Here is a 26,199-nt window from a genome sequence, read left to right on the forward strand (position 1 = left end):
GGAGATGTGCTCATTTACAATGATTTTAAAAACCCAGCCAACATTTGTATGTGGGGCCCATATACCACCAGGTGTCCCGAACATATAACCCATGTGGACAACAGGCATGGGGCCACTTTGCCACCAAAGTTCGAGTGAAATAAGTCTTGTGTGTCGGAATAAGAAAGTCTTTAATTTATACCTGTGAAAAATTGGAGCAAAAACATAAGAGTTGTGTTTAAATATTTGTTCAGTTCAATACTTTCTTTGTGTCCAAGAATTATAACCAAAAAACACACCTAAAAATAATTAGCCTATTGGTTATCTCAGCCCGCATTTAGTGCCCTCAGGCAAAACTTTCAACACGTAACAGCCAACAGCTGACACTCCCCTCACATCTTAACAATGCGTGTCAAACAAGCCCATCAGACTCATGCAGCCCGAAGCATGTTCAAGGACTGAAGTGACACACTGAATGGCACTCACTGTCTCATTGTTTTTTTCACTCTGATCCTATTTCAACCATAATGAAATGTTCCAGTTCCCAAACCTAATTATTAACTTTTCGGAGCATTTCAAACACAAAGTAAGCACCCGAAAAGTTGGTTCCAAGCTGGAACCAAGAAAATTATTATTTAGGAAATGTAAAAAAAAATGAATGTTAAGTATAACAAGACTAGGTTAAAACCTAGTATTTGGCTGGACTGTGTATAGTGGTTCCCACCCGTTTTCCTTCAGGGACTGCTTTACTATCACTGAGTAAACTGAAGAGATATTTAGGGGATGTTTCATATCATATTAAATTCATAACACTAAAGCAGGATGAGGCTGTTTAGCCGTCCTCCGTCCTCCAAAACCAACACAGGACTGTGGATGGCTTCTTAGCTGTTTAGCTATTTCCACCATGCTGCCATGTAACACTGTTTACGGAGAATGAGGAATAACGTGACAGTAATACAGACTGTGAGCATCTGTCAGCATGTCCATCGTGTCGCACCTATTCATTTTGAAAGAAAGAACAACGACCAATGGGGAAAAAGCAGCGTCACTCCATCAGTCACACTGACGAATGCTGCAGCTTCATCACTCACTCACAGAGTTTCACGTTTATAGGACTTGCTGATGGCCTTGCATGCTGCGGTAAAGCCAAAAATGGTGTAATGTACCTTTTAACTCAAATCTACACTTTCTTTCCAAAATTCAAATGCACTTCCAATCAGACTCACACAAGCCAGGCACAACGCTTCAAAATAAATACATAAATAAATGTTAAATGTTAAAATAACTTTTTGTCTCAAAAGAGTGTTTTTTTGTGTGTTTGTTTTTGTTTTTGTTGTTCTTCCCCAGTGCTTGTATACTGGGACAGTAGTCCAATTAAATGGCCTAACTGAGATATAACTGTAAAACTGTAAACTGTAAACTGTGCATGTAAACTTTCTGAATGACCACAGATAAAATCTTACAAATCCATGGTGAAAGAAAGTCAGTGTCTCAGTCAGTGACAAAAAAGGTCTTTATTCACAGTTTCAAACCTGACCTTTCACTAAAGGTTCATTTAGTTTAATGTCGTATATGCAAGATACCTCTAATATTAAATAGTATAAGGAAATAAGTGATATGTTTGTGTTTTTTCTACTACTATCTGAGTAGCGGAACAACGATTAAAAAATGTGTTGTCACAAACAGATTTTGTATTTTTGGAGCTGGACCATTCATTAGGAGCACTGCTGAAGTATATGTACCACTTTTGGAGTGCAGAGTGTAGCCTACTCTGGGCACAGATGGAGCAGCAGTATGACAGGCACACTGAAAGTGAAACTTAAGGCAGTGACACACCAACAAGCCAGAAAAAAACCTCTACACAGTAAAACACATACAGCTCATGCAAACAGGTATTTAGGTATCCATGTATGCATTGTCTCCAATCTTCTGACTGGCTAAAACACATCATCACACAAACAACAACACAGTGGCTGAAGAGAAGTGAGGGAGTGTGACAGGCAGTGCTTCCAGTGCAGCAGGTTGAGCTGCTTTTTACTGGTACTGAGCTCTTTTACTGCATATTATGTTCTTTTACACATGACTCATGGCACAGACACTCATGGCTGACTTCACACCGAGCACAGCCAAAACACAAACATGAAGACTACACTCCCTCTCTGACACACACACACACACACACACACACCTGGGCAGAGTCATTCAGCACTGAACTACAGTTTAGCTGCTGTTAAACTTGGCTGTGTTTGGACAGTTGGTATTCGTGTGTGTGGCTCTGACATCACAAACTTTGGCCCCGGCTCTGCAGCAGCCTGGGCCCACCTCCAACGACAAAATGAAGTCAAGTGGCTGCTTAGCCAAGCTGCCTGCTCCGTCTCACTGCTGACTGAAACACACAGTCCTGTCTGCAGCCAAGGTCTCAAAGTTTGAGACCTTGGCTGCAGACAGGACTGTGTGTGTCAGTGTGTTTGAGACTCAAACACACCGACTATTGGTCAAAGAAAGAGCAGGACTTATAAATATTTTTACCAATACATTTCCATGATTTTTCATGTGTTGGAGGCAAATTTCAAGATTATACATTCTCTAAAATCACCATCAATACTCCTTAGTTATTTTTCATTACAATATAAAAATATATTATTTTGATAAAACCAGAACAGGATTACAACTGAAGACTGTTCATTATTATGAGAGGGGACAGCTGGAAAAATGGCGAAGGTATGTCAAAAAAAATATTAAGCACTGGGAAGGGCCCAATATTTTTATTTTGGCATAGGGGAGGGTTATAAAACTTAAAAGGCTTGTATTTGTTCAGGAAAACATTTAAATATATACATATACTTTTGGCTGTTTTTTAAAAAAAACATTTTGAATTTTGTTTGGACTGTTTTTAAAGGCTTTTTTTAATTTGGCAGTATTTATTTTTATTTATTTTTTATTCATTCAAAGACAAGTTATTATTATTATTATTATTATTATTATTATTATTATTATTATTATTATTATTATTATTATTATTATTATTATTATTATTATTTTAAGTTTTGGAATCAATTTGACTACCAAAGTGACCCCATTTGTCTCAGCCAGAAACTGTACAAACAGATATTATTTTAGGATTTTCACATTTCTGACGGTCCTTGTACACATCATATGTTATAATGTGAAACAGATTTACTTTCCAAAACTTAAGTTTTCCCAAACTTTTCATTTTTGCAACAATTATTTTGATAATCAATCAATTGGTCGATTAATTTTTCGATTAACTGATGAATTGGATTTTTTTTAAAAAATAGAAATAATAATAAAATAAGCATTTTTTTCTTCCATCACTTTGCTCAAAAACAGAATATCATTGACAACAGTACAAAAAGTGCAGTGCATAAACACGAAGGTGCTTGAACATCCGTGATCTGTCAAAATAATATTAAATAATAAATAATAAATAACTACAAATTATGAACATATGAAAATATGAAACAATTCAAAAACTAAATGTTGACAGCTTTTACAACATACTGTTCTGTTCCTTACTTTGACAAAAACCGATGTATGTTCAGTTTGACTTCAGCCTCGCCCAAATGCAGCATTTCATGCTTGTGGTGTTTTCACATGCAGCGTTATTACAACGTCGCTGCTGCCTTAGGACCTACAGATATTAGTTCTGTATTTTCATATTTATAAGCACATATTCCACTCATTTAGAAAGTTAAACAAGCTCCTACACAGCTTACAACCATCTTGTAAATGTTTCAAAATAAAATGCATTGTATCACAACTGATGGGATTCTGTCCACAGAGATACAGTCAAATAGCTTTTGTTTTGAAAGGAAAGCAAGGAGCTTGAGGTAAAACAAACATCTTTGTATTTCCTTATCTCTTTGACAGAGAAACTTTAAACTGCAGTATAAAGTGTTATAGAGTCAATAAACGCAAGTGTCACACATAAAAGCTGACATGCAACTCAGATGCGCCTGACAAGTGTTGCTCGGGCAGGCAGTGTGCACTTGATACATGAGTGCCATAACAAAACACAACACGCCCAGTGCTGCTCACGCTCTCATTACCCCCACTGTGTGAAACGGTGCGACCAGAGCCCTTTAAGAAAGGGTCGCATCATCTCCGTTCGCTCCAATGGACTGTTTTTTCACAACAATGGCGGAACGTGAATCATCTCAATAGTTCCCGGAAGTAGCATTAATTGCTGGCGGCGCAGTTGAGTTACAGCAGAGAAGACCACTTGTGTGTGATTATTTTTACTGCTCAGTGTAAGTTACATGTCAGCTTTGCTAGAGATAACATTGTGCCTGATAGCAGAGTGCTATTTTGTGATATATTGGTATTGATATGGATTAAGAGTGCACATTTCAGAGCAATAAACAATGTAAAAACATTACTGTAAACGGAAACATAATTTAAGGTTAAATGTTTTTAGCTTTGTGAGTCTGTTGACTCCATTTGTCTTTATTATGGTACAGCTGAGCTGATTTTCCATTGATGGCAAAGGGAGGGAAGCTGAAAGACCTGAATGAGATTTAAACACAGAGTAAATCTTTTAGAAAATGAAAGGTACAAGGCTTAATGGGGAATTATTCTAAACTACTGAAATTGTTACACTACCGTGTTATATTACAGATATTATATTATATTATGTTGGTATATATGTAATCTTCTTATTGTATATTGGTAACTTACAATAGGAGCACTGGGTGCTGGAGGAAGTATTTCAAAGCCAGTTATAAAAACACAGAAGACTCTAGTTAAATAAATCCGGGAGAGAGCAATATTACACAGCCTGATGAAGGCTCTCCTCTGCAGCGCAGATCTGACTAATTCATGCATTCACATGCAGTGATTTACGCTTTGTGTTAAATTCACTCTCTTATAATAACAGTAGTGTGATGGCATAGAACAATAGAACAAGGAAAAAGCTTGGACACACGGGCGGGCAGGCTAAAATATGATCAAAGTCTGATAAATTATTAAAAAAGGATCAATATTTGTAGGCCTATCATATGAAACACTAAAGACAAATGCTGAGGTTAGCACGGCAAAAGCTAATTTCCAAGCAGGTAATTCACTATGAGAAACGCAAACTTAACACAACAAAGTTATAAAGCGATACCAACAGCTTGATGTGCTATTTATGTTTCTGAGTTTATTAGATATTAATTAAATTAATTAATTGCAGTAAGTAAGTCTGTAGAAAGACAAGATAAAATGCACGTTATATATCAGCAATAAACAGCAACCTGCTCCTTTACCACTCATATTTATAGAATGTAATTATACATTTCACATATAAAAGTACTAAACATATACAGTATGTACATATATATGTGTGTGTGTATATATTTTATATATCTTTTATTTTAAAATATATTTTATTTTTTGTGTTTTAATCATAATTAACCTTTATGTAGCACTCGAAAAACAAATGTGTGAATCTCTGGAGTGTGACATTAATCAGTCTAATCTAACCCTAGCTGTTAACATTCATCTTCAAATATTAGCATGTTTTACTAAAAAAAACAATATAATAATGATACTGCATACGATGCGCTCTGTGTAAATTGTAAATCAATGCGGTTATCGGTTGCTTTTTTAGCAAAAATCAGAGTTTTGCCCGCCAGACACTCACGGTAACTATTTGAAGCCTCCATGTGTCACAAGCACCTGATCATTTTGAACTTTCGTTGTCATTACTCTGTTTATTCAAGTGCACTAGATGTGACGTGTCATATATATATATAAATAAAATGATAAGGGGAAAGAATTTGCAGATTGGTAGTGAATTTTAATGTCTTGTACTCATGTCAGAATATCAACTACTCAACAACTCCACACATAAAATACGAAAAAAATACTATAATAACAAACCTAACACTGCATACCATGCATTATAAGAGTGGCTGCAACACAAACTGAACATGAATATTAATATCAAACAAATCAAATGAATTCACATTCAGAGCATCCTTCAGAAACAGCAATCAAGCCATGGCGGGCCAAAATAAAAAACACAGTCTTACTGGAGCTGCAACACATGGCGGAGTCCCCTGGGTTTAGAGTTAAAAAGGTTGATTCTGTCATCATAATCCAAAATGTCAATAAATTCTCTTTCAAAGGACAAAAGTCCATCCAGTCAGCACAGATGATCTCAGGTGCATATGGATCCTGTTTGTGGCAGAGAAAAGTCTCTCAATGCTGCAAGACGTTGAAGGCAGCGTTATTATGGCCCTTAACAAACTGTTCATGTTGGGGAAATTGTCAGCAGGGCAGCTGCCTAGTACTGCCATTAATGCGGGAAAAGTTCTTTAGATCCATTTTTCGTTTGATATGCTGGATTAATTCGTTTGATATGCTGGATATGCATGTTCTGCATCAGTGACTCCAATCTCATTCAAAGCGCAAGGATTCTTTAAAATGTCTTTTTCACCAAAAGTGGCAGATCTGACTCCATATGTGTTTAATTCATTTATCTTCCTATCAAGGATACAGTTCCACGGGGCCTTTGAATTGCTATTGCTCTTGACAGCTGAAGTTTTTTCCAGTGTTGTAGTGACAACAGAATCATGAAACTTAGAAGGCAGCTTGCATTTACAAGAAGCAATCACGTCCGACTTATGACAGATACAGTAGCTGGGAATATTGACAATTTTGAGTGGCGGGTTCTTCCATGCCCAACAGATCCAATGGTGCATGACTGGATGACGATGTAGCTGCTTCATCCTCTCTGTTGCATGCAGCGCTCCCTCACGCTTGCTTTTTTTTTCAGTCTCCCTCTCTGGCACTTCTCTCCAATCACAGGCATCAGCCAATGAGAACACAATATTAGAATCCAGCTCAATTAACACACTTTTACCAGGAACATCAAAGCAAAATCTATGAGCTCTTCAAAACACATATTTTAACTATTTATTGTCCGTTTTTAACTTATATTACAGTATATGCCATAGATTTAAACATGAAATACAACATATTTTTTAACTTGTACATGAAATGACTTTTAATTTATTGTAATCAATTATTATGATCTCAACACTTCATTTAACCCTCTAATACCTGAGCAAATTGGGTTTGATTTCTTTCAAAAACATGGTGAGAAGAAACTGAGGAACTTAACAAGACAACAACAAAAAAAACACTTGGAAATCAGTAAAAAAAAAAAAAAAAGAATCTTACCTGGAAAAAGTGCTAAATTTAAAAAAATCCCTGTGTATTTTTTCTGTAGCATTTTTTCTTTTTATCTGTAGCATAATTTTAGATATAAAATTACAATAATTAAAATATAGTTTCTGAACATTTTCTTGTCACCTTTTACTAATGTAAGCAATTTCGTGGACACCCCCCCAATCAGAAATCAAACCAATTCAGTTAGGTTTTGAAGGGTTAAATAGCTTGTGAAAGGCATCTGAATGTAGCACAAGAAAACAGATATCAATCCAGGTTTCTAAAGGTTAACGTCTTATTCAGTACAAGAGTTGCATCATGTGAATGTGTCTTACAGTTTACCCAGTTGCCCTTGTGGCAGGTAGGGTGTAAATTTAACCCCTTCAGTCTGCCTGTTAACTGTAAAAAAAAAAAAATACCCTCAGGCACACAACCCCTACGTGATCCCTCATTGTGTTTAGTCAATCTCAGCAGCAGACTCCATCACTGTAGCGACAGTGGGAGAAAGAAACAAAGTCACCATCAAGGCTGGAATACTCGATCTGCAGGTTTCACAGCTCTTCCCGTAAGAATCTGAGACGCCACTGAAAACACATTTTATTCTCCTTTCAGTCAGAGTAATTCATACCTGTCCTCTTGAGGTTTTTAAATACCTATCAAATGTGTAAGAGGAAGGCGTTCTTCCAGTGAACTCTGGCAATAGCACATGGTGAAGGCTACACCTGATGCATAATACCTGAATAATAATAATAATAATTGTTATAATTATTATAATTATTATTATTATGATTATGGATTCACATTCACACCCAATTATAATAATACTGTAAAATAATTTTACATAAATATGTTATTAGAATAATTATCCATAAATAGAATTTTTCCCAAGCTGTTTACTTTAATTGCAGATCTTTCCTTGCTTTTTAAAAATCATTTTATAAATCTAGTTTACACTAATTAGCACACTGTTGTCAGTTTATTAGTTTGTATTTGAAATGCAGCAGATCATGTAAGATAAGCAGATGAAAAAAAAAAAAGAATCTACAGTGTCACTCCTGCTCTCCTGCTCCATCTAGCTCCAATTTCACTCCAGTGTACTGCTCACACAATGAGAAGCATGCCTGACCTGGAATACATCTGTGTATTGCAGACACAGTTGTAATACTGTCATGAGGAAAGCAGGCAGGCAGTGAGTAGCCTCTTTTCACACAGAGATGGCACTATGGGGCCCCCACATAAAGTCCCCTCTTCATGCTTCCTTTGGATTTTTACACAGAACCAAACAACGGTATTATCATTTCGTTCCAGTGTGACATTTCAAATAGCATGCCGGCATCATGGAACCAAAATAGGCGTGATGTTTAACAACCCAGCATCGTATATGTCACAGGAGAGGTCGCCTATAGGAGGATCAGCCACTGCAGTGGCTGCAATCAGGAGAGCTGAGAGCTGTTTACTGTAAAGACTGGAAACTGTTTAGACATTGTGGATCAACTGAAAATGGATTATTTGGCATCCACCTGTGACTGGTGGCCTCATGCTTCTGATATGTGTCTTTTAGGCAATAAAATGGACCTTTAAGTAATGTTGTTTGTTTGGCTCTGAAGCGTATAATCAGCATCAACAAGAATTTCCATGTTCAGGAAACCCATCAGCCTGTTTGCTCCACTGTAGCACCATGACATGAGTGAATGCTGTATCACATTTACAAAGATACAGTAATAATGATAATAACAATAATAATAATAATAATAATAATAATAAGACTCTTATTTGTATAGTGCCTTTCATACATTAAATGCAGCTCAAAGTGCATACACGAGAGTGTTGAAAATGAAACCTAAAAAATACAGATATTTGAAAATATAAAATAAATAATAAATAATTTTAAAGAATAATCAAATTATTACACAGCACATGGATATCATAACTCTGGAAATACATTGCAGACAGGTCAGAGGTGGAAAACAAATAAAAGAAATATTAAAATAAAAAAGTATTAAACAACAAAAACAATATCAGTAAAGGTGCGATAGTCCACAACATTTGGGCGTTGATTATAGTGAATCACTGGGATGAGTCAGTCAATTGCATAACAGGTTGGAATGAGGATGTAAAAAATTGCTGTTCTAAGACAAGAACCAAGAGTCAACAAGAATCTAAAAAAGGACGCCTTTTGTCCTCATTGGTCTGTTGCTGTGTTGTTGTGAGTTGGCCTTACTTTAACTATCCAGTATTACAGTGTGAACAGCAATACAATACAATATCACAGTTTAGAGCCCCAGTACAGAATATCACAATTTGAAGCTCCAGTTGCTGGACCTATGCTGGTGATATTAGATATGGTGCACATTAGACTTCATGATGACCAGCATAGATGAGTCAGCGTGGTTGTGAGTGAGTTGATGGGATAAATAACTAAATGAACACTTGGTTTGCAAACAAAACACTAACAGCACACAACATTATTTAACTCACTTTTGAAGTTGTCGTGACTGTTAGCCGGAGAACAAGATGATGATAATGCAGGGTTGGACAATATAGAGAAAATCAATTATCAAGCCCTTTCTCATTCTGAACTAGAAAATAGCGCCACTTTGTCAGTTTTTTGCTGGCATAAGTTCATGAGACCACCAGTTGTAGTGGTATTATACGCTGACGATGGACGGACAGAACCTGTCGCGTCCGAATGATATGTGTTAGCATGGCATCAGGCTGAAATGCTGCCAGTAACAATGTAATATAAGCAGCACAAGGGCACTTGTTGGTTTGTCTCACAAACCCCGGATTTTGGGGCAGGATTTCGGTGTTCCCTTCCCAATCTGAATATGATGGGCTTTTTTCTGCACCTTACCATGTGCCTCCTTCCCCTAACCCTAACCATCAATGCAAGCATGTCATTTGTTGATGTTTTAGCGTTGCCACATGCTCTGTTATCCTACAATATGCATTTGTTGACATGGCAACCTCCCAGAACATTGTAGAACGAAACATAAAGCATAATCAATAGACGCAAAAATCTATTGAGGACTGAAACTGCCAAAATCAAAAATAAATAAAAAAATGTGCCAATAAATAAATTAATATGCCCAAAATGCCAAAATTTAATTTATTTCCCTTTTCATTTCCCATTTTATTTACCAATTTATTAATTTTTATTTTTATTTAATTTATATACTATTTTCCACTTTGCGTATAAATGTCCCTATTTATTTAATTTCCCAGTTTATCTTAGATATTTATTTAGTAATTCTTAAATGTATTTACTTATTTATTTATTTGTGTAATCATTTATGCATTTATTTATGTATTATTTTCTCTTTTTGCCCCCCTCCATTTATTTACTCCAACATATTTACCTCTTTTTCCTTTTCCACCTACATTTCCATATGCATTTCCACCTCATTTAGCAAATGAGGGGGGCTGGCCTATGTGCCATGCGGGTGTCAACATTTTTTTCTACAGCATAAAATACATCAATAAATACCCTGCTGTGAACTTTGAGGCTTTTATGTGTCTTATGTGTCATCAAGCTCCAATAGAAAAATCCTATAGGCTTTTTGAGGGAACCAGGCAATTCTAACTTCTGCACTGGCGTCATCCCTTGGGCACTTTATAATGCCCTTGGAAACTAAAAAGAACTGGAGAGTTAACATTTGAAATTGGGTCTGGTGATGTCAGGCTATGACTGTGGAAACTGCATCATGAAGAAAAACAGATATGTTTATATTGTTATATAATTTTTGTAATGTGACGGCGCTTTTATTGCACTACAGGTTTCGCATGTTTAACAATAAGGAAGTCCCAGAAATATGTGAGCTGGTTACATTTTTGCAAGCTCCCCATTACTGGAACTGGTTGGAACACAACCAGGTGATTAATGTGGCTTGGCATCTGGTCAGTATGCTCTCTGAGCACCTCCCGTTGTTGATTCTTCAGAAACATCCAACTAGTAGTTTGCCCCAGGGCAGACCCAGAACACAATAGAGAAATCATATATCTCGTTTGGCCTGGGAACGCCTCGGGATCCACCAGCAGGAGCTGGAGAGTGTTGCTGGGGAGAGGCTCTGGCTTCCTCCCACAGTCCAAAGACATTCAGGTTAATTGGTGACTCTAAATTGTCTGTGGGTGTGAATGTGAGCGTGAATGGGTGTCTGTCTTTATGTGTTAGCCCTGCAATGGTCTGGCGACCTGTGTACCCTTTCACCCAATGTCAGAGGGAGAGGCTCCAGCCCCCCGCGACCCTTAAGTGGATAAGCGGTTATGGCTAATGACTGAATTAATAAGGATTTTTAAACTAAGAGACAAGATAACAACAGTGTTCATTGTCTTTACTTAATCTAGTATGTAAAAGCATTGGAATTTTAAAGGGTCAATTTACAATCAAAGACAAGCACAGGATTTTTAAAGTCCTTTTATTTCAGTTGAGACAGACAGCAGGAAATATGAGCTGTCCTTGGACACTGTAAAACCCACAACATGGCTGCCAGAGGATAGGTTACATCACCTGCACGCCCTCTATTCTACTCTGTTAAATAGCGTGTCTTTTGTTGACTGGTGGGGATCAGAGACATCTTTGTGGTTCCAACTTTCAGCAGGTCCTCGTCCAGGTACGATGAATTCACACACTCACACTTAATGAACAAAAACTGCACCCACCTCGGTAAATGTAACCTGAGCCACACTGACCTTCCATGCTGCCCCTTGCAGGGAGAAAGTGAGGGATTTACAACAATGAGGATACACTGGAGATCGAGTGTTTGTGTTTGTGTCAAATAATGGACTTCATGGACTTGCACTTGCACCACACCTTCCTAGTGCTTTTACCCTACAAACATTTACAGTTCACACACATATTCAAACACCGGTTGCCAAGGCTACCATACAAGGTGCCACCTGTTCCTTAGTTACAGGAAACTTTATTGCATGGACTGGAGGGACCCGGATTCAGACCTTCATCTTTCAGTTAGCAGATGATGTTCTATCTCCTGAGCCACAGCAGCTTTAAAAGTAAAGCTTTATGAGTAAATGAGTAAAATAAACATGGTGGTTTGTTCGATCCATCCATCCACCACCCATCCCGCCCGCCCTATAGGGACCGCCGTGCACCTCATATTACGTCGTTAACAAAAGCATTTTAACCTGACGCCATCCGGCAACATATCATGCCGACGCCACAGGTTCCATTTGGCTGCATTCTGAAACGATGCCCCTCATCTTTGATCATCCTGCCACGTCAGGTGCCAACTGGCTGTCTGGCGGCATGTAGCACCACAAATGTTTCTGTCCAGCTGCTGCTCAGCTGACAACATCCAGCGGCATATTATGCAGACGCAAAAGGTGGCTTTTGGCATTGGGATCTTACACAGAAGTCCCTGAAAAAGCAGCAGTATGTGACAACTTAAGTGTGAAACTGATGAGTCACAAAACACAGGACTTTTCTCAGAAGACCGGTATTCCAAACATCGTGAAACCAAGTGAACTTTGAGTCATTTTAAGCTATGTCCTCATGTTTTTTTTCCCCTAAACCTAACCAAAGTAAGAAGGTCCCTGGTTCGAGTCCCAGTTGGAACGGGGTTCAGTCCGGGCGGGGGCCCTTCTGTGCGGAGTTTGCATGTTCTCCCCGTGTCTGCGTGGGTTCTCTCCGGGGTCTCCGGCTTCCTCCCACAGTCCAAAGACATGCAGCTCAGGTTGATTGGTGGCTCTAAATTGTCCTTAGGTGTGACTGTGAGTGTGTATGGTTGTCTGTCTATATGTGTCAGCCCTGCGATGGTCTGGCGAACTGTCCAGGGTGACTCCGCCTTCTGCCTGATGACAGCTGGGATTGGCTCCAGCGCCCCCCCCCCCGCGACCCTTACGAGGACAAGCTGTTACAGAAAATGACTGACTGACTGACTAACCAAAGTAATTTTGTTTTCCTTCACCTAAAGATGCCCAACTTTTTACCTTAAATTGATAACCTAAACTCTGTAAATGTACGCTAAGTACGTAACATCATTTGTGGGGCACTAATTCATTCAATTTACAAAACATTGTGCCTGTGCTTCTGTAAGAAATCTTGTGAACCGCAGTATGAGGAAACACTGAATAACAACAATGCGAGTGGTAAAGACAACACAGATGCTGTCATAGCTGTTTTAAATGGACATGTTAAATCATTGTTTGTTTTACTTGACTGCACTCCATTCTTAAAACCACAGAAAAACAGGCATGTTGGCATTCCAATATGTAAAGTTCCCACAGATGTTTTGGTCTCTGATGATTGGAAAGGGAAAATCGTACATTCCCTCCCTCATGGAAGTTGCTTAAAGTTTGATGTGCATGGTGACTCAAAAAAAAAAACTGATAGAACATAAAAGTTTTATGTAGGAAGGCAAAAATGTCTTTGGAGAAGACAAAAGTATTGATCTTTTTTCCACTTATGTATTTTCCTCTCCCCCATATCCCCTTAGGGACTGGTACATTATACATTCTTCCATATGCAAATTAATGTAATTGTACAAACTACAAATGAATAAAAAATGAGTTCTTTTTGTCACCTTCTGAAAATATGAATAAGTAACAAATAGAGATGAGGTTATGACAAATGCTTTGAGCTTTAATTGGTTGATTTTAAGAGGTTACATCGTAGTAAACATACTGGTTACACACGTGAAATTTAATGAAATCATCCACTCGAGCCACATGTGCAATTCATATCTCATATTCATCCTGTCAGACTTCCTTAGAAAATAAAATGTTCACACCCTGCAGTTTGAGTCTCCACAGCGTCATGGAGAGCAAGCTCACACATTCTCATCATCACCATCATCACCATCATCATCAACGTCTCACAGTCCACAGCAGCACAACCTTCAGTCTTCTTTACGCAGTCTGGAATACTTGAAATAGTCATGAGTCCGGGGGTTAACACCCCATGTGTCAGGTCAACCGGCGAGAGTTCACATGGAGCACCACAGGGGCCCCCATTGTAACTGGCTTGGTGAAAACAGAGTCTGTCATCTGCTGCTCTCATGATGCCTGCAACATCCCCTCCAAACACTGATGACTTTTTGGTGGTGCTTTTCAGTTTGATTACTATTATTATTATCATTATTATTATTATTATTATTATTTCAAGAATGTTCTACGTTGAAAGGAAATGAAACAGTACATTATGACTTCCTCATTCAAATGAAGTAACACAAGTAGACAGACTTCAAGTAGAGTATGGAGTATGCATATCTTACATCCCAGCCAGGTCATACCAAGCGGGGTGGGGGGGTACATCTGAATGCCGGTGAAAACATGACATACAAAGAAGTCAAAATAATAACGAGATGTTACAATAACATTATAAATCAAACTAAATGTAGAAAACATTACAACAAAATCAAATGTTAGCTAACAGCATTTCAGGATAAAAGAAAGTAAAAATGAAGAAAAATAAATGTCAGCCTCCACATTAGAGAGCCCCAGGAATGAGTCTTAAAACCTGGAAATGAGTTAGCATTTTAGCACTCCTGTTTCCCTTGCCTCAAAGTCAATAGGCTTTTTTCAATAGATTTTTTGTTAGATGCCTGAAAAAGGTCTTTGGTTAACTCTAGGTGCTACATCATAGGCAACTGGACTTTCTTGGCAACTGAGTTTCTTGAAGAAGTTTCGCCTCTCATCCACGTCTTCTTCGGTTCTAAATTCAGTTCTGAGGGGTTTCTTCAGTTCATTTCAAAACTGAAGGATCCTCTCAGATGAGAGGCAAAGTGTCTTCAAAAATCTCCAGCAAGTCCAACTGCTTACGATAAAGCTCTTAGAATTACTAGAACTGGGATATCTGTGAATCTTCACCAACATATTGCCAAACAGAATTGAAGAAGCTAAGATGAGAGGCAAAACGTCTTCAAGAATCTCCAGCAAGTCTATTTACCTACAATATAGCACCTGAAATTACCATGACCTGATGACAGAATTTTCACAAACACACTGTCTGTGGTTAACAGAAGCAGACAAGACTTTCATGATTTTTTTCTATGACATAAAATATGTAGGTAAATACCCCACTAGTGAACTTTGAAGCTTTTATGTGTCTTAAAGAAGACGTTTTCTAACAAGTGGCTCAACAAAACCCACGTTGAACATGGCTTTACAGTCTTGTTAAGTGGCAACATTCAGTCATGCAACCTTACTGTAGTTTCTTTTTGCCTAACATAACCTTCACCTTCTGGTGATTGCATTTAGGCTTCAAAAATCCTTTAAGTGATGGTTATTTTTGAAGATTATCTTGCTAATAAAAACATTCAACTATTACATGTTTGTTCACTACAAAGTAGTCTTGGGTGGTAACATTTCCTTCCTTCATATCTCCCCTTAAAATTAACTGGGGTACATGTTACTGTATATGACGGTGTAAGTGTTTGGCTCTAACCAGCTTCCTGTTCCAGTAGAGTCTGGAGACTGAGCTTTGGTGGTGCGTGCTGTGCACTACATACAATGCATTTGATAATAAGAGGAGCACCTGTATTTGTGAAGGTATTAAAAAACACCTTCAGGATTTCTAAATACCCTGGTATACTGTTCTACTGTGATATGCCCAAAACCTACTACAGAGCTTATCCTAGGCAATGATCAAAAATCAAGTGGAAAAATCCCACAGGCTTTTTGACAAGGGAACCAGACCGATGCTAACTTCCACGTCGGCCTTTAGAAAAACATCATCCCTGAGGCACTCTATAGAAAATAGAATTAGTGCATCATCATTATTACATTTTAATATCGACTACATAGAGCATATAGCAACATATCACGGCATGAATCAAAACACTAGTATTATTTTTGCTATAGCAGTGAAACACTCACCCATACCCACATGAAGCTCCGAAATGTATTAATAACAATTTATCGACGCTACAATAGTTGAGGCAAACAGCTAGCTAGATCTGAATGTGCATACTGGTAAAAGTCTTTACTGTCCATGAGTCCAACAGTGACAGAGCTTCCAAAGCAACGTATCTAAACTGTTTTAGATATATAGCTTTGGTTTCAGAGCAGCAGGCAGGGGCTGTAAACACCACCCCACTTCCTGTTCAGTTCCAAGTTTTGGAGCAAAAAGTCCAAAGGCAAAGCCATATATCACAATATTAGATTAGGTAAATATGACTCCACTATATTGGATTATTTAGACATATAATCCAGTATTTTTGATATATGGCTTTGGTTCCACAGCAGCAGGTTGGCCCTCTTATCTAACACTGCTCCCTGATGGTCTAACAGAGTGCTAACAAGCTAAAATGACCCACAAATGATGTGCTCCAGGTACAGGCAACTGGAGGTGGTGGAAAGAAACAGAGAGACGCTGAGAAAAGGGATCAGCTCAGGCACATGATGTATGGGTCACTTCATTCCTGGGCAAAATATCTATGAATCCAAAACCACTTTAAACCCAAAGAATAATACCAGTAACATTTATTATAACTGTCAGCTTATTAACTATTGTCTGTTCAGTTTTCTTTCCTACTTTTATTCAGCGATAATGTTAACTCTTTAAAACCGGGAACACTTTTCTTGTGCTGTGTTCTGACGCTTTTAACAAGTATTTAAACTTTTGAGCCCTAAGCAAATTGGTATGATTTAAAGGCAAAGAGCAGTGTTTTTACTTGTTTGTCTGTTTCGATGGGTGATGACTTGTTTTGTTGCTGTTTTTGGAAATCTTCATGCAATTTGTTGTACCTTTTATTAATGTCTTGCTAATTTCTTGGTCATGCCCTCTTTTGTTGCTCATTGCCTTGTTTTTGAAGGAAATCAGACCAATTTGCTCAGGTTTCAAATCAGATTTTTTTAAATCACGTGGAAGGCAAGGAAAGCATGGATGACTGGCACAACTGACAAAAAAAAAAACGGAATTACCCTTTCAAAAGTGAAGGCATTGGCCAGTTTAGATAAAGAAAGTGCTTTGAATATATATCTGTGTTGTCAGTGTCTCTTCAAACCAGCTTGTTCTAAATTTGGAGGCTCTTAAGCCTCACTGTTAAGGTCACAATACTTATAATACCACCTTAAACAAGGCTGAACACACTGAAGAAAAATGGAAAAAGTAGTCCCTGGTGTGACACTCAGAATGCGTTCATTCCATGAGCGTTGACCCTGTATCATGGTAGAGGATGGAGGTGTTCTGAAGGAGTAATAGTGTATAAAACACAAGACAAGGAGGGTAAAGAGGAATAAAGTACTAGTAAAGATTTGAAAGAGACATTGGGGGGAGTAGACCACTTCATCTCCACACCTGGCTCCAATCATGTGACATGGCACATGATGAGTCAGACTCCATCAGATCAAAAATCAAGCTCAAACTGAACAACAGCAGCTCTGACTCATCCCTCCTTTCTGCGTCAGCTCTCATGCATATGGTTTCTTCCTCTGTCCTCCACTATAACAGGTCCGGGAGGTGGCTGTAGACCGAGTCCAGCAGCGTCTGGCTGGCCTCTTGACTCTTGACTCCTGCGATCTCAAACAGCTGGTCCAGCTTGTCTTCGGCGGCTGGGATCTCCTCGATGACGTGCAGCTCCTCGGGGTTCAGGATGTGCAGCATGTCGTCGAAGATGGGCTGCAGGTCGCATGGGTCCAGACGCACCTGCCGGAGCACTGTGTCTTTCTTCTCTGGAGGGGAAACAGAGAGGGGGAACTATGGCTATAATTGCATTTTAGACACTGTGTTCATCAGGGTGTCCTCTCCCTCACTATATCATCTAAAAGCAAGACAAGTTAGGTTTTAATTGGAAAGCTGAAGTATTTGAGGTTAGCCTCACCTCAATATCTATGAAGTTAACTGTCTGTTTTTCATGGGTAACACTGAAAATTTCAGTGATGTTCATTATAATACTTTACATTCTTTCAACAATTCCTATTACTTCACCATATTCTAGCAGTTTAAACCAGCACTGCATTGCAGCATCAGCTTTTCCGAAAAACTTTAATTTCCACATTTTCTTTTTTATGTTTTTTATGTACATTTTTTAGTGACCTTTATATTAATTAAACCTATTTACACTTTATTGAGCTTCCTCTTACACACTACTATTAGTACCATTCAACTGTTCGACATTCAAACCAAGTAAACCATTCCCATTATTCCAACTACTTCAACTTCTTCTTACACTGTATGATCATTTTGCTCAGCTTACAAAGAGTTAGGCAAACATATAAGTAATTCCAATTAATTAAATGATGAGTTCCAAATGATAATTGGGACTGGTGATGTTATTTCTAACATCACCAGTCCCAATAAATCCCAGTCATTTTTCATATTTTAATCTATAGGGATCTTCAAAGTAAAGGAGAAAAAAAGTAAAATAAAAAAAAGTTCATACATTTTGGCTATTCTTCAGTTTTTTTATTATTATTATAAATTATAACATTAGATTTGGGAAAATCAGAACATTTTGGGGGGTTTTCAGAACAATACCCAGAGTGACCGCATGGGGGCAGTCAGTATACACACATCTATGTTAAAGTAGTGATAACCAAATGAAGCCTCATGAATTATTTGCTGCAACAAAGACTTGAAAGCACATATAAAATTTCAATTCCTTGAGTTTTTTTCTTTAAATCAAGAGTGCCATCTAGTTGGCTCAGAAAATAAAGAAAATGCTTCATGAGGCTTCATTTGGCCATCAATATATTTAAGAGTGTGCTGCTGCCATATCATTTTCGGAGACACGAGAGTGTGAGAATATTTGAATAATGTGAAACTGCTACTCATCTGTCGTGGCCAACACGAATGCATGTCAGGTTAAGATGAAGGACGAGGGAGATAGTCTCCACTGGAGATATGACAGGTTTTTTAAAAGTGACTTTGGGCTTTTTCTAAAACTTCTGACTAAGTTTGCCTGGCTTTGAATGTCACTAGAACTCCTTCCTCTTAAATAAATAAATAAAAAAATAACAATAGTAAGTAAGTGTGCACTTCTTCCCACTCCTTTTTGGATATACCTGGATTTTTGTGCATGTTTATATGTTTATTCTGTCCTTTCCGTTTTTTAGCATGTTTGAAATACATTTCAATTCAACTGAATATAATTATTATAATTCTGTATAATGTGTGCAGCTTGAACTAATGACTAATAATGACTTATTAAAAGTCCTAATAATGACTTATTAAAAATCCTTTGCTTCGTTGTGCCACTTGGGGGCACCAGCATACAAAATGTTGACCAACACGAAGCAATTAAGATCCAGAGATGAAAATGAGACATTATTAGAAAGCAACAGTTTGCCCTTTTCTGAGTCTCTGTTGTTCCTTTGTTGTGCACAGACTTTCAGAGTGACTGATGCAGCTGTTCCACGAAGCTCTGCTGTGGAGCAGAGTGACGCCTGCTTCTTTATGGAAGATATGCGCGAGTGGCATGTGAAGCTTTACACCAAATAACTAAACTTTATTCATTATTACAAATGATTTATCCTTAATTCTTAGGGCCTGTTTAGCACATTTTATTTCATTCTTCATTTTTTGATAGTTTTGGCTGTGTTCACGCTTATGGCATACATATTTAGCGTGATTGTGTATTTTTGTTAAATCAGTTAATTTCCAGCTCAGCTCCTACAATAAGTCTAAAATACACTGTGGAGACTAAACTGTCATATTCATACTGTTAAGTGCAAAAAAGCCCCACTGAAACCCATTCAAACTGCAGTTTTTGATCCCACAGCCATCAAAGCATAAAAACATACAAGTAGAATGGAATAAATATTAGAGCACCAACTAGAGGTATTCATGGAATAAACCAGCATATGTTGTGCACTGTCCTAATTCAATAAACTCAATAACTTGGGAAAACATGAGGCAGGAATGCAGCTGAGTAGTGGGGAAGCTGGGGCTGAGCTGAGCAGGGTGACCAGAGAAGGGGGGAGATGGACTCTGCTGCTTTAAAAAGGGAATCAAGAGAGGAGCTGAACCGAGAGCGAAGGCCAGCAGGACAGGGTGTGGAGACAGAGAGAGGAGCAGAACAGAAGGAACTGCACTGAAAATTGCAATGTCTCACTCACTCACTCAGATCAAAAGAGATGAGCAGCTGCTGCAGAGTGAAAACAAACTTTAAGACTAAGCACAATGAGCAGTTTGACTTTCACTGTGTCTGCCGTTCTGCTGCTCCGTCTGTGCCCAGAGTGTGCTCTGTGCTCCAAAAATGTGGTGCTCTAAGTAACTCAAAGGTGTATAAATTCTTGATTCTTATGAAAAACCAGATCATGGAAACCCCGCCTTACTTTATCCCAGAGATTCACTATAGTTTATGCCAGATAGACAAATTATTATTATTATTATTATTATTATTATTATTATTATTATTATTATTATTATTATTATTATTATTATTATTATTATTATTATTTCCTCAGGATTAAAATTAAAAGTGCTTATTATTTTTGATTTCTTTCTCAGTCAAAACTCTAAATCCTCCACTTTTTTAAATTCAAAGGTTAGCAAGTATGAGAAATGTTGAGTTTCATGTAATTATTCACATTAATAAAGTCTGTCACAGCATCATGTGTTGCTGTGGTAACAGACACTGCCCAGCTTCACGGCTAACAGGCTCACCTTTGGTAATGAAGGAGCCGTTCCTGCTGAGGGCGGAGTCTTTGCTGGAGGTGGAGTCGCAGCGCAGCAGAGGCTCCGATTCGTCAGGGAAGAAGCCCTTGGTGCGGTCCACCGGCGACGGCTCCACACCCTCTCCGCTGGCCCCACCCACGCTCCCGCCACTGTTGCTGCTGCTGCCAACGCTGCTGGGAGATTCGAGCGGCTTGTGGATGGGACTGAGGCTCTGGCTTACATTCACTGAGGTTATCAGCTGGTTGATGTCAAACTGTGGACGGACACAGACAGACGGGAGCAGACAAAGAAGAAGAAGATGAGGAGGAGGAGCAAGAAGAAATAAATAAACATATATACTTTATAAAGGTACTTTCCTTGTTTTTTTTTTTTTTTTTGGGGGGGGGGGGGTGATTATTTTCAGATAATTTTGTCTGTTTCTTGTGTCTTTGTTTCTAAATTTTTGTAATTTTTTGGTCAAGTCTCGTTAAGTTGTGCAAGAACAGCGATGGGAGCAATGCTCTGTTGCACTCTGTTTTTGAAACATTTCAGCCTGAAATATGCCAATGATTTCAACATTGATTGTGAAAGTACACTTAGTAAATGTATGTTCTCCAAGTGGCAAGTATGAAAAAAAAAAAAAAACATAATCAGAAGGAAAAAAGTAAAAATGACAAATTCCAAGGCAAAAGCCCAGAATGACACCCAGAAATAATACAATGCATGTTTTTATGCTCTGATGGCTGTGGGATCAAACATGGCAGTTGGAATAGCTTTCAATGGAGATTTTTTTTTACCTTAACAGTCTGAATATAACTATTTAGTTTCCACAGTGTATTTTAGACTTATTGTAGGAGCTGAGCAGGAAATTCACTGATTAAACAAAAATACACAATCTTGCCAAAATGTATGCCATATGCATGAACGCAGACAAAATGACCAAAAAATGAAGACTGAAAAGAATATAAAATGCACCAAACAGTCCCTAATGGCTAAAGAAATAATGATGAGTTTTTTAATAAGTATCGACCAATAAGAAATATGTTGCAATAACATTATTAGCCAGATCGCCCAGCTCTGTAAAAAGGTGTAAAAAGGTTTGTCTGTCTCTTCCATCTTTGCCTTCGTCTCTGTCCCCAATCCTAACTTTTTTTATTGCTGTGTTCACTTCTGTATTCTTCCATCATCTTGCCTTCCCAATCTGTTCTCTCTACATCTTTTTCCTTTCAGTGTCCCACTTCTCTTTTAGTTTCTACCCGTATCGCCTCATCATCCTGTGTCTCTCTCTCTCTCCTCTGCCTCTGTTGTTGACACCCCCCCTTGCAGCCCCCTTTTCTCTCCCTCTCTTTGCTGTGGTAATGAACGTGCAGTTTGAACCAGTAGCGACTGGTTTTGGGGATGAGATCATGAGAGCATGTCTTGTTTTTCACAGCGTGAGCCCCGTCCGGCCTGAAGGTCACAGCAGCGGAGGTCACTTCAGCCGCCACACACACACACATTGGGAGCCGAGAGGAAGCGACACACAACAACAAACAAACTTTTTCTTGTTTTCCGATGAGAATCCAGCTCTGTGCAGTGGTGGGTTCTGATTGGTGCTCAGTTCGCTCTCAGGCCTGATGACTGAGCTCAGAAACACCAGCGCTCCTCTCTTTCTGCTGTTTTCTTTCACTACTTCGTAACGTCTGGCTTGCTGGGCTGCAGCGTGACACAACTTTACGTGATGCTGATCGAACAAACGCCCTCTGTCTCGCTCACAAAGCCATGCATACATACACACACACACACACGCCAAAGACGCGCTGACTTTCACACGGCAGCAGATGGAACTAGAACAAACGTTTGTTTTTTAGAGCAGATGCAGGAAAACACAGACACCCCTGAGGGACAACACTCTCAGCAGCCTCAGGGGACAGGAAGTCAGTGGACACACAAGACAAAACCTTGACTGGATACTCAACTGGCTCAAAAAGAAGTTTTTCATTTTCTTAGATCCTTAAATGATTCTTTGGTTACCTCATTTACCTCTTTAAAGCTGCAGTTGGTAACTTTTCTTATATCCACACTAGGGGTTCGACTGATATTGTTTTTTCAGGGCCGATACCAATACGAATTTTTAGTACTGAATGAGACCAATAACCCATATTTGGAGCCAATATGCATTTACAATAAAAATGACAATATTTCTGTCAAAATTTCAATTTTTTTTTTTTAGAATTTTTCTCCCCTCTGGTCTGATTGGCTGCTCGGCGATTGCCGTTGGTGGGGATCCTCTTGCGGTCTGCTGCATTCAGTCCAAACACTATACAACTTCTCCCAACGTTGATAAGTGTCTCCATTGTGGAAAAGTTGTGCTTCAGCAGAAGGGGCCATGGTGTCAAAATATAGCAAAAAAGTAGCAAGGATCTGAAGCTACTGGCTGCTGCATCTACATGTGAGATCTCGAGGTGACAATTTAAAAGTGATAGGCCAGATATTTCCATCACACGTGACATGTCATGCTATGCTAACTGATGGCTGCCCTTAACATTAATGTAGAAAAGCAGTCAGATGTATCCCAGACCACCTCGGCAAGTGGTTTGAGTGTTCGGATTGGGAATGCGTCTCAGTGGCAATTAAACCTGGATTTAGAGCTACCCAGTTGTGATCAGACCACCAGAGTCGGATGTTTGATGCCAGCTCTAAACAGGCCATACACCGGATCACAGCATCAGTGGCAAACTCTGTCTGAGAGCCTCGAAAACCACATGCAGTTTGGAAGCCTCTAACAGTTTAAAGCTGAGCTACTGAGCACAGAGCCGGAGCACAGGGGTCACTGTGAGGAAGAACAGTACGGCTGTTCCAGAGAGCTCCATGGCTGCTGTGTGTGTGTGTGTGTGTGTGTGTATGTAGGTGTGTGTGTGTGTGAGAGAGAGAGAGAGAGGGATCAGGCTGAGTTGCTGACTACTCCTGTCAGCACAACACAAGGCCCTGCTGGGGACAGGACTTGCACACACACTAGGCACACAGCCCAGCAGTCATATGTACACGCATGCACGCGCACACACACACACACACACACACACAGAGTGAACAAGCCTCACTGGCAGCGTTGGCAAATTGCTGCAGTATGAAGGGCACAGGGGACGGACACACACACACTGGGGGATATTTTGATTAATTAGATCAAAAATGTTACAGCAAAGAATCTCACTCAGCTGTAATTACTCTAAAGCAGTGATACTCAACTTAAGGCCCACAGGCCAAATTGGGCCCCCAATAGGGTGCCAGGTGGCCCCCCAAACCATATTCTAATTCACAATAAAAATCAAGTGATTCACAATAGGAATTGTTTTTGTCCTTTTAGTATACATAAGGTGTCAGAGTGCATAAAACAGCATCAAAATAGAGCTTGATTATCAAAAAAGTGTCACTGGAGGATCCCCCACACCCCCCAGATAGAGGTCCTACTTAAGACTCTAATGTCCTAAAATCCTTAAAACCTTCTAAAATCTTAAAATTGTCCAAAAATCCTAGAAACATGCCAAAATCTGAGAAATGTCCCTAAAATCCAAGAAACATCCAAAAATCATACAAATGTCTTCAATCATAGTAATGCTGTAAAATCCATGAAATGTACCAAAATCTGTGGAAATGTACCAAAATCCAAAAAAACATCCTACAATCCTTGAAATGTCCTGAAATCCAAGACATGTCCTAACAACCTAGGAATGTTTTACAATTCTAGAAACATCCTAATATCCTAGAAATGTGCTAAAATCCTTAGAGCATTCTAAAATCCGAGCAATGTACTAAAATTCTAGCAATGTGCTAAAATCCTAAAAAGCACTAAAATCCTAGAAACATTCTAAAATCCTAGACATGTTCTACAATTCTAGAAACATTCTAATACACTAGCAGCATCCTAAAATATTAGAGAAATCCTAAATGTCCTGAGAAATGTCCTAATATCCTAGAAACACCCTAAAATCCAAGAGATGTCCTAAAATCCTAGAAATGTACTTAACTCTTAGAAATGTGCTTAAGTCCTAGAAACATCTTAAGATCCTAGAAATCTCTTGAAATCCTCGAAATGTTGTAAAATCCCAGAAACTTGGTAAATCCATGGAAACATATTAAAATCCTAAAAACATCTAACAATTCTTGGTTGTCCTGAAATCCAAGACATGTCCTAATAACCTAGACATTTTCTAAAATCCCAGAAACTTGTTAAAATCTTAGACATGTCCTGAAATTCTAGAAACATCCTAAAATCCTAGAAACATGCTAAAATTCTAGAAATGTGCTAAAATCCTTTAACCATCAGAAAACCATAAAAAGTGCTAAAATCCTAGAAATGTGTGGGGCTGCTGTGACTGGTCCATGACCTCTTGCCGTATTGCAAATGTGGTGTGGCCTTAGAGCAAAGCAGATTGATTATCACTGCACTAGACCATCAGAGCACAGCATCAACCCCACTGATAGAAACTTTATGATGCCGTGGGACGTTCAGTCTTTACCAAAAATTCATCTCTGACATTTAAAGCACATCTTCAGAGAACAAGCACGCTTCCAGGCTGCGCTACAGTATGCTTCATGTCAAATACACTCAGACATATTCAGACAATCTCTGTGAATCCCCTTTCAAAGAATAATGCAGTTTCTGGGAAATGTGTTGTCCTTTTCCCCAGAAAGCATTGCATGTGGTTTCATTGGACGGTCTTATGGGGCTCTTTATGGAGGGGACTGAGAGGCGTCTAATGGGACCTGAGTCATAAACACCCAATTACGGAAGAAATTGCACTTGATTGCGCATCATTGTGGCAGGAGGGATAATGACTCCTGTAGTTTTTTTATGCACTCCCACCACAGAGCAGATGAAGAAGCAGAAAGGACAAAGAGTTTTATGACTGTCTGTGTCTGTCTCCTGTGAATAATCTAATTATCCAAAACCAGAAGCCATTTACTAAAGACTACATTGTGTTTCAATGTCCTTTAAAGCTTTACTCTGCCATGTGATTTCCCCTTTTTACCTTACCTTCCAGATTTTCAAAACAGGACCCAAGAGGTTAAAAACTATCCCTGAATCAGTCCTGGATAGGCCCTAATAGTCAGACAGTAATCAGGAGTTCTGATGGAAGAAAACACCATGTGAACTTGTGTTTAATCCTTTGAAACCTGGAGCAACGTCTTTTCTTATGCCGCTTTTAGACGCTTTTTAGAAATTTTGAAACCTTTCAGCCTTTAGCAAAGCAGTTCAGTTTAAAACATGGGAAAAACTGACAATGAGGAACTTGGTATGAAATGATCGACAAATTACAAGAAATTAGTGGATTTAGAAAAGGAATTGGAAAGGAAAGAAAAGCTAGGGGAAAATGTCTGGGGGAAAAACATAGGAGAAAACTGTATTATAATTAATTATATAATGATGTAATAATTATAATGTATCATAATTACATATTTTAAAGTATCTCACAGAATATTATCATTTTCAAAGCACTTTTTCCCGGTTA

At 38.7% G+C, this 26,199-nt stretch overlaps 1 protein-coding gene across 1 annotated transcript in view; it reads right to left on the reverse strand.

Moving 5' to 3' along the window:
• Positions 1 to 13,727: 13,727 nt before the first annotated feature.
• Positions 13,728 to 26,199, reverse strand: part of tnfrsf21 (tumor necrosis factor receptor superfamily, member 21) — a 63,026-nt gene continuing 50,554 nt past the window's right edge. Inside the window, exons 5-6 of the mRNA XM_042503574.2 lie at positions 20,720 to 20,984; positions 13,728 to 17,784 (exon numbers count right to left, since the gene is read on the reverse strand). Coding sequence (XP_042359508.2) covers positions 17,555 to 17,784; positions 20,720 to 20,984 — 495 coding nt within the window. The 3' untranslated portion in view covers positions 13,728 to 17,554. The remainder of the gene's footprint in view (positions 17,785 to 20,719; positions 20,985 to 26,199) is intronic.

This window comes from Plectropomus leopardus, chromosome 16 (assembly GCF_026936395.1).
Source record: "Plectropomus leopardus strain MGB_pleo_1.0 chromosome 16, ASM2693639v1, whole genome shotgun sequence".
Lineage (NCBI taxonomy): Eukaryota > Metazoa > Chordata > Actinopteri > Perciformes > Serranidae > Plectropomus > Plectropomus leopardus.